At 41.4% G+C, this 9,941-nt stretch overlaps 1 protein-coding gene across 6 annotated transcripts; it reads left to right on the top strand.

Moving 5' to 3' along the window:
- The first annotated feature begins 473 nt into the window (after positions 1-473).
- On the top strand, positions 474-9,911 carry dixdc1a (DIX domain containing 1a). 6 transcript variants are annotated; one of them, XR_013772126.1, is made up of 16 exons: positions 474-668; positions 783-944; positions 4,417-4,565; positions 4,685-4,830; positions 6,118-6,207; positions 6,456-6,509; positions 6,609-6,659; positions 6,899-7,003; positions 7,118-7,171; positions 7,259-7,351; positions 7,764-7,841; positions 8,078-8,239; positions 8,430-8,477; positions 8,675-8,783; positions 9,029-9,137; positions 9,362-9,388. XR_013772126.1 is itself a non-coding variant. In XM_079271998.1 (16 exons), exons 2-16 carry the CDS (start codon positions 922-924, stop codon positions 9,443-9,445), a joined length of 1,356 nt encoding a protein of 451 aa, XP_079128124.1. In that variant the 5' UTR covers positions 474-668; positions 783-921; the 3' UTR covers positions 9,446-9,911. The 6 variants fall into 6 exon arrangements, 5 of the variants coding, with proteins under 5 accessions (XP_079128124.1, XP_079128122.1, XP_079128123.1 ...); XM_079271998.1 differs by having other exon boundaries at positions 7,262-7,336; positions 8,411-8,477; positions 9,362-9,911; XM_079271996.1 differs by having other exon boundaries at positions 7,262-7,351; positions 8,411-8,477; positions 9,362-9,911.
- Positions 9,912-9,941: the final 30 nt, after the last annotated feature.

The raw sequence follows: 9,941 nt of genomic DNA, 5'->3' as shown, positions 1-9,941 counted from the left end.
GCTGTAATTGTAGGCTCATGTATACGGTCTATAAATACTATTTCTGTTTGCTTATCTCCAAGTAACTCTACACTCCCTGTGTGAGTCTATCATTAACTTCGGACACGTTTTGGCTTGCATGGTATGTTGTTATGCAAGCCTGAGATTTTGTGAAAAAGAAAAACAGACTTTCAGGTTTCTCTGTCAGTCCACATGTTGGTTCTGATTGTAGCTGCAGTGACACACAGCACACACAAAAAAGCAAAGGGAAGGGGGAGACAAGGAGAAAATCTCCCATCCCCTCCTCCTTGTGAAAGGAGAGAGCAGGAATGAAAGAAGGGAGGAGGAATGAAGAAGAGGGGGAGGGTAAACACACCCAGACAGAGCCATGTCTGACAAACACGCTCACTGAAAAAAAGGAAGGACTGCTACCGAGCCAGTGCGTCCGAGCAGAAGAGAAAAGGGGGAAGGAGGGGGGGGGGGGGGGCAGAGAGAATAAATGCAAAAACACCAGAGGAAAAAGGGTGCACAAGAGCTGCATCAGTTCTCGTCCGCAGGGAACAAAAAACATTGTGTTTGTGAATGGAAGCTGGTGAGCTCAAGCTATTTGGTCGCTGGTGCTGCTGAGCACCAATCCTCTCTGTCTCTCTCTCTCTCTGTCACTCTCTGCCAGCTAGGACTGAGCCTTGGTATGATTTTAGGGGACCGGTTTAAGGATTTTGATTAAGATTTGGAGCTTTATGTTTTAAGGAATAGGCTGCTGGAGAGGATTTGAACGTGCTGTTGTTTCTGATTGAACACAGTGTGCGACGTGGAGACGCCTCCGGTTGTGCTTCCAGGGCTACTCCCCTCCTTGCTGTCTCTGGTCCTGACTGAGCTGCAGAGCATCACCCAGATGCGGGGCTACGGCTGTATGGGGGGGTTAAGCTTGTAAACACCAGCATGGGAGCCAAACAGATGAAATGGTAAGTTTATGTGTGGCTGTTTATTTTACATTAATATATTAACAGTGTGTCAATCCAGGCTGCTATCTGAGTGCATCAGTGGCATATCTATAAATTCAGGCGACTATACTTCATCCTAATCATCTAACGTTAGATGTTGGTCTCAGTCTACTGTAGTAATGCATTTCACTGTATGAATATGGCTTTATACCCTAACCGTGCAGGTTATTGTCCACAGTGTTTACATTGCAGTAGGTGTGGGTGTGTCCCTGTCTGTGTGAGCTGAGCTGCTATTGCCTAGCAACCACTGTCTAACTTCCATTACCGGCTCTTGTTGCCATGATTTGGATGAAGATCATACATTTCAAATTATATTATAACAAATACAATATGGGTTTTTTTCTACACTTAAATGGGGCTCGCTTTTGTACTGTGAACATATTTTAAAAAGCCGTCATGTTTGTCTAGATTTGGTAGCATTTAAGCTAACTGTCAGCTGCTATAATGAACTAGTCCTTTAAATCAACCTCTAACTGGTTAATGTATGACATGTTCATGCAGAAGAAGTACACGAAGACACCTGAGTAAAAGTACTTCACCATAATGTAAAAATACTCAATTACATGTAAACGTCCTGCATTTAAACTCCTACTTAAACAAAAGTACATAAGTATTATCAGCCAAATGTACTTTATGTATCACAAGTTGTCAATGACATGTTATTTGAGGAAACATTACAAGGTTCTTGATGCTTCAATGTGTAACCAACATGTTACACGTGTAGCTGGCCCAGGTGGAGCTAGTTTTAAACACTTTATATAATCTAAAACATATACATTGTATATGATGCTAAAATTTAAATGATGTAAACACTATGGATCACACGGTAGGGATCAGTCTGGTGGGGTTGCATATCGATATATACGTATGTACAATATCAGATCAGAAGTACAAGCAGTGTAAGAGTACATGGTTAGATGTTTACTATTATGTCCATGATATTGCACTGAATGTCCCATTAGGCCCCAATGAGTCAATTTTATACAGCGTCAAATCACAAAAGAAGTTATCTCGAGACACATTCCAGTCACTTGTAAGGAGTTGAGGAGTAATGATGTAAAAATCCGATGTGGTAAAGGAGAGACAGTAATCCAGAGGGATAAGAGGATATTACCTCCAATAAACCTCTTTGATACTTTTTGAAGTTTAGAGGGTAAATCTCTCTTTAACAGAACTGCTAACAATTCAGAGACATCTGAAACATGACGGGAGGCCCCGAGCAGACACTGCTTTTTAGATATAAGGAGTCGCCGTGAGCAAGAGTTTAATCTTTAACAATGCATGGTATTTTATAAGTTATCATCTGTTTTTTTAATGTAAAATCTTGATCTGAGAATTAACCAGTAACTACAGCTGTTAGATAAATGTAGTGGAGTAAAAAGTATAATATTTCCCTCTGAAGAGTAGAGAAGCAGTAGTATAATGCAGCATAGAATAGAAATAGAAACGAGTAAAGTACCTCAAACCTGCAATTAAACACGTTACTATGGTAAATGTACTTGTAACTTTCCACCACTGCTGATGAAACGATGGCAATCTGTTGCACTGAGGCTCATCTCTTGCAAACCCCAGTGCTTAATCTTTGGTTTAACCCATATTTTCCTAATCTGTGTGTTCTTTTGGTGCAACAGACAGCAGGGAGTATCTAAAATGAATTTGTTAGTTTATTGAACTGCTGCACGCTGAGACAATGATAGAGGGTATCTTGATAATGTCATTGTCTGCAGTGACAAGATTAGTTGGAGGCAGCTGCTTTGATCCCCTTTCCTGAAACACTCAGAGATAATCACAGCAGCATCCGATAAGACTCTCGCTTCAGGTTTTTATGTGACCTGGTGCAATTGAAAATGAAGAAGCTGGAAGAACAAAACTATGAGACGTTTCCCAGTCTGGTGTTTATGTTTCATGTGACTAAACTCTCTTCATTTAAAATCTTAAATTTTATCTTTATACGTGCTAATTTCGCCGTGATAGCAGCAAGATAGCAATATCAGTCTGATCACCACTTAATGTAGTCTAAAGTATCTCAACAACTCGATAAATTGCCGTGAAATGTGGAACAGATATCCATGGTCCCCAGATGATGAATCAACATAACTTCGTAGTTCCACCACAAGGTTGACATTTGGGGTTTTTCTTGAAATGTTTCAACAACTATTGGATGGATTGTCATGAAATTTGGGTTCGACATTAACTTTCCTCTCTGGGTGAATTGAAATAACTTTGGTGTTCCCTTAACTTTACATCTAGTGTCATCAAGTGCAATTCTTTACTGGTCCAATACTTTGATTCACGACCAAATACCTGCAAAACATTCCCATCAGCCTCAGCTGCACTTTGTGTTTGGGTATTATCATGCTAACGGGCTAAACTAAGTTGTGCCTCACAAAGCTGCTAGCACGGCTGTAGACTCTTCGCCTCGTTTACATGTTTTGTGGGTAGCTGGGAGACAGAACTATACTACAATTATTCCATAAATAGGCAACGTGAACTCTAAAGGGTGAGGGAAAATACAAGTGTTACGGTTGTGATATTTACTTGTGCTAATGCTATTAGATAAGCTGAAAATCTCACCCGCTACGATCTAAATCTCGCTGCAAATGTATGGGAACAACATGTCTAACCGAGCAAATGCGATCCCTCGGGACATTCTTTGGTTTCTAAACAGTTGTAATCCACAGTTAAGTCCACAGTTATTTTTTCCCTCTTCATATTTTAGGCATTGGGAGCAGGGTGATGAATTGTGATGCTTCTCTATTCCTTCTCTAGCAAGGAGTTTCAATCCATTTCCGCAGAGGCAGGCTTGTTGTTGTTTTCCCACGCAGACACAGAGGGGAAACAGAAGGAATCCCACGTTAAAGGGAAATGCATATAATGCCATAGGTCACAGGTCAAAGTAGCTGTATCTAATTTCTACAAACACTGCAGAGTGAAGATGACAGCCGGCCTCTACCTCAGGCAGCAGGAGATGCTCTCAAAAAAACACAAGGACCCAGCCACTCGGAAACCATAGGAGCATTATGTTTTGAAATGATTACCAAAGGGGGAGCAAACTATGTGAAGAATATCCTGTGGGATAAATGACACAGTTGCATGTATTCATGCTTCTCCTGTGTATCTTCTAAACGGGTCTCTATTCTGTTCTGTCGTGTGTTTTCATTAAGTGTCTGTGATACACTGTTTATTATAGGCATTGTGTGTTTAAAAACCGGTATGGTTAAAAATCCTTCGCCCAGATGTGATTAATTCAGATTTTGTATGCTCTTTGGGGAGTTATTAAAGCGTATATATATATCCATTTTATGTTACTGGGTTTATTTATTGCCATTTGGCAAGGCTGCACACACACACACACACACACACACACACACACACACACACACACACACACACACACACACTCATTCCTGCCTGTGCCCACCATCTGTTTCAGCCTCAGCTCAGCCAGCCCTGCTCACTCCCCCAAAGAGGAGTATGTTATCACCCATTCCGCTGACGCCCTAAAAGAAGAAACACTCCACGATCAGTGTGACGACCAGGGGGATGACACATCTGAGCTGACAGAGAAGAAATCTGTCACAGGTTGGTTGGCTGCACAACAACTGTTATAGAGCAAGATACAATGCAATGCATTTCTACAAAGAAAGAAAGAAAAAAGAAGCTCCCTTGCTTCATCTCCCCTGCACCTCTCTTCCTTTCAGAGGATGTGTCTCTGTGTGGATTGTGTCCATCCCTCGGGTACAATGTGCAGGAGGAAGAGAAGTCCTGGGAGGAGCAGCTGGATGCCCACCAGGAGCAGCTGGAGAAGGAGATGCAGGAGGCCAGGAGGATGGTGTTCCGCCTACAGGTAAGTCTTGGTGATGACACACTTAAAAAAACCTAACCACTGCATCTTTAATATGAGCACACTGACAGAAGGCACAGAGGCTGCAGGTGTACCAGAGGGAGGTAACAGCTCAAATATAGCACACAGGGGTTTTTTTTAGAGGTTTAAATAGATTCAATAAATTTGCTGAAATATAAATAAAATACTAAAAGTATATTCAAATAACGAAGAAACAAATCAACACCTGACTGACCTGATTTGGCAGAGAAAAGACATGTTACATGCCTGTTAAAATTTCTACTTGGGGTACATCAAGGTGATCACCAGATGTACTCACGAGACCGTTTTAATTTGACAGACTGACAATCGAATCTCTTTGATTCTACTGTTAAATCAATATTACCAATATGAATATGTGTATGTGAAATAATAGTTATATAAAAGTATATGGTGCCTTTTATTATTACTATTCTATATTATTATATTGTCCATATGATCACCATACAGTATATCTAAATACAAATTAAAAGACAATGAGAGTATTTTGGCATGTATGGAGTCGTTCAACCATATTTTGTCATGTTGGTGGTGCAACTAAATGAACACACTGTGCAGTATTTACAAATAGACGTGGGAGGTGGCTTTGCGCAAATAACCTTTCCTTCCCACTACACACGACTGTTACTCATGTAAAATACATGTCCAAAACCAATGCACTGCTAATGTGACCAGGGATGTCTTACCAGTTAAACACGTGTGTGATTTTCTATATTCGATCCTAACTTCTGTTGATCCGTACCTCTGACTTACCACTCGTAGCTCGTATTCATTCAGGAAATTAAAATGGATGAAGTTAAGCAAAATAAACAGTAAATAAACAGTGATGCTTGGTGTCAAGTAATTGATACCGAACTCTGAGTAAATGCAACACATTAAGAAGAAGAAAATAACAAAAGATGAATTTTGATTATTCAGTCCGATTATCAAGGTGCAATTTGTGTATGTAGCTGTGTACTGTTAGAGCAGGCTGAACTATGTGTGTACTCCTGCAGGCTGTTCAATATTATTTAAATTGATTGCAGTTTAGACAAGTTAAATTTACTGACTATTAGCTGAGATGGGAACCTTATAGCGCAGCCAAGTACAAAAATCCCAAATGGCTGTATTTATGAATACAAATACCGACCGGTACATGAATAAATCAGGCTTCTCTGCCATGTTTATTTAATAATGGCTGCTTACAGGCTTTCACTCTGTGTGTCTATATATGTATGTGTGTGTGTGTGTGTGTGTGTGTTTTGTCCTCAGGCGTTGCTACTCCATGGCTCCCTCCCCGAAGAGGACCAGGATGGATCTGTGAGCTTCGGAGATAACCGGGCGAACGCCGAACAGCAGCTGGTACGGTGCCCTCTCTCTGCTAACTCGAGAAACCAACACTTGCTCGTTACTCTGTGTGAAGTGTCAGAGTCAGCCCTTCTGTTGTGACGATGTTTGCAGCCATCGCTCCTCTCGAGAGTGGCTACTGTAGGGCACAATTGAATCTCTCTGATCTGCTAGCCCGCTGTCATGCCGGCCCACTGCCTCCTCATTCGCTCCGACGTTTGTCCGTTCAATAATTACGCTGCTTATTCCCTCTTCCTTTGAAGGTTCTGTTCCGCAGTCGTCTGGACCAAAGCACGGAGGAAGCCCTTGGTCTCAAGGTACAGTTGATAAATGTAATTAGGTTTAATATAGATGAGCTGCCTTACAAGCAAAGAATCCCCTCCTCGAATGCCTCTTTTCATTTGTGTGGCTCTTAGAGGGAACTCCTGAGAAACAAACAGGAGGCACGCCACCTTCAGGCCATCAAGGTAAACCTCTTAGTCGAATTCACTCCTTTGTGTGTGGATTTAAACGGATTAAAGGATATAATTCAATCTATTCCACTCTTGCACTATCTATCCCAAAATGATGATACTATGTTTGTATTTTTTATAATGATAATGAGGTTTAGAGGGTGAATGCCCTCAATGAGAGACAGGAGGATGTAGCGTATCTGCATGCAGGTCTTCTCTGGACATTTCTTTGATCTCCCTCTCTTTCTCATTAGGATGCTTTACAGCAGCGCCTGGCAGTGCAGGAGGATGCTGTGCTGCAGCTAAAGCAGGAACTACTGAGGTGCAACATGGCCAAAGATCAGCTGGAGGGGGAAAATGTGAGACAAGTGGTGATTTCCATTTGACACAATAAAATATTTGACTTGCTTGATCTGTGGATTGAGAGAGCAATATAACACTCGTATATCATAAGCCGATATGTCTGTTCGCAGGTAGAACTCAAACACAGGCTGAGTGAACGGAACAAATTACTTGGTGAATACGAGGTGTCGTCTTTTATTTTTTTTATACATCAGGCCTTCTTTGGATACATACATGCAGACTTATTTCAGCCATCTCTCCTGTGACAATAGCAGCAGCTCGGGAGGAAGGACAGAATACTGCAGCAACAGCAGCAAAAGCTTGACGATGCTCAACATAAAGCACATGAGGTCAGCTTTGGATGGGTAGGGATCATGATACGTTTCAAGGGCTTCAACAGCGTATTGTTTGGATATAAATGACACATGTAATATTGAAATTAGTTATTTTTATAACATTTAAAACCAAGGTTACAAGGTTCACCATACATAGTAATGTAAGATAAAACACATAAAGAGGTGATTCAAATGAAGACAATCATGTAAAAACTCTTCAATAAAAGTACATTTTAAAAAGAGATTTAATGGATCAGGCTGATTGTATTCTGCATTTTTGTTATTTTCTCCGCAATTTCACGAAACAGCTAGGCACTGTCGTTTTTTCAGCAAACTTTGCACAAACAGACCTGTCATTTGTTGATAACAACATAGCTGTAGAATAACACCGGCATCATCCGCCTTATTTACATATTCAAATGTATTGTGCTCCATTTTACAGTCATTCAGGAGTGAAAGCGGTGGTTACAGTAACTCGGTGGCTTCAACAACTCCTGCAGTATTCCAACACAGTGCACCAGTACGTAGGCTTTTATATTTCAGTCTTTAGTCAATACTATCAATTGCTGTTTATTTTGTCGATACATTTAACATTGAAAGTATAATTTGAATTCGTGAATCTCTTAATTTTGACCCTCCATGAGTATTTGTATCAAACCTTCAATTGTTATGTATATTTTTATTGTCTTGTGGGGAAATGGGCTTCCATAGTTCTTGCCTTTTTAATGTAAAAAAATGACTACATTTATGTCCCAGGGGGAAGAGCTGCAGCTGGTCAGGGAGGCACTGCGCAGTTTGAGGGACAGCTTTTCTGGCCATGACCCCCAACATCACACCCTAGACACCTTGGAGCAGGGCATGGCCAGTCTCATGGACCGATTACACACTGTGGACAGCCAACGCAGACAGGACAGAGGGGTATGCACTCTCACTCACTCACACACACACACACACACACACACACACACACACACAACCATTTAGTGTGAATAAATCTTAAAAAGTAGCAACACATCTGTTACCTGATGAGTGAGTCAACTACAAATGCGCATGCAACTGTTTACCACGAGTAATGGTTTCTTCCTCTAGGAGGAATTCAAATCACCAGGACGCAGAGCCAACCCGACAGACCGCGACTCCTGGCCGCAGAGCTCAAGTGAGGCAAACAAAATCCTTGTTTGTTTAGGATTTGTCATCCTCTGCAACATCTCAACCCTGGCTGTTAAATCCAATTGTGCCGTGCTATTACACTGCTATGTATGGAGGGGGCATTATTGGTTCTGAGGCTATAGAGCCAGTTTACACTCTGGTTGTGAATAACAGTGTTTGTTGTTTTTCTGTGATTATTTCCAGAAATGGCGCACTCACTCAGCAGCCCGGGACTGGACAGCACCATCTCCACGAAAGTGCTCTACTTCACTGATCGCTCGCTCACTCCGTTTCTGATTAACATCCCAAAAAGGTGAAAATAAAGACACTTTATATAACAGTGGTATTGTTTGTTCCCTCACTGTAGCGTGCATTCATTTTAAGCAAATTGCTGTTTTGGTTCGAGCTGCATGCAGACCACACTTGGCTTGATTCTGGCATGAACTGAGCTTCATATAGATTCAGTGTTTGTGCTGGTTAAATGTTTATTCTGGAAAGGCTTAATGTCTCGGTGGGTGTATGTGTGCATATATCATAATTGATGGTCTGCTCTTACAGGCTGGGCGAGGTGACTCTGCGAGACTTCAAGGCCGCTGTGGACAGACAAGGCAGTTTCAGATACCACTTCAAGGCCCTCGACCCAGAGTTTGGCACAGTGAAAGAGGAGGTAGGCGTGGGAGTAAAATTATAGCCACTACTTCTTTCAACTTCAGCAGGCAAATATAAAATGGCAGTTCTGGAGTAAGATATGCTAATAATAGCCTCGGCTGTGCTGTACTTCAAACCACTGCAGGAGGGCCGAGTAGTAATTTTCAGTTTCTGCCCAGACCTTTGTACGTTGTAGATGAGAGTGGTTCTTAGATATGTAAATGTTGGATGTTGGCTGTTCAGGTATTCCAGGACGGAGCAGTCGTGCCTGGCTGGGAAGGGAAGATTGTAGCGTGGGTGGAGGAGGACCACGGAGAGAGGAGGTAGAGCCCAAATACCAGAGATCACCACTACAAACCTCAGTTGTTCCCACTGGACCAGGATTTCACTGAAAAAACCTGTGACGCCATAATAGAAAAGTATAATGCTACTAACCGGGACCAATGGAGAAACACCATTTTGTTACAAAACAATGTTTTAAAAGTGAATGTTTCATGTGAAGAATTTGACTTGACATTGGAGTGCCACTTTTTTTTTGAGGGGATTGTTTGCAGCTCTAAATGAATGTTAAACTACCAATAAATGGTCAGTAATGCGATACTGGAAGCTGAAAATGAAAGAAATTGCGATTTACAGTAAATATGTTTTAAGTTGTGCTCTAAAAATCTGTTACCAGTTCATAGTATGCAAACCTTGAAATAAAAGTGTTTCGTGACATTTGTCACACGTTCCAGATTGCCAAATACTGATGTTGTTCTGCATCAATTTTGATGTTTTATTAAACCGAATTATCGCATGGATCATTTTGTTGTCAATTATTCCC

This window comes from Melanostigma gelatinosum, assembly GCF_949748355.1.
Source record: "Melanostigma gelatinosum genome assembly, chromosome: 7".
Taxonomy (NCBI): domain Eukaryota; kingdom Metazoa; phylum Chordata; class Actinopteri; order Perciformes; family Zoarcidae; genus Melanostigma; species Melanostigma gelatinosum.
This window is presented reverse-complemented; position numbering and strand designations above follow the sequence as displayed.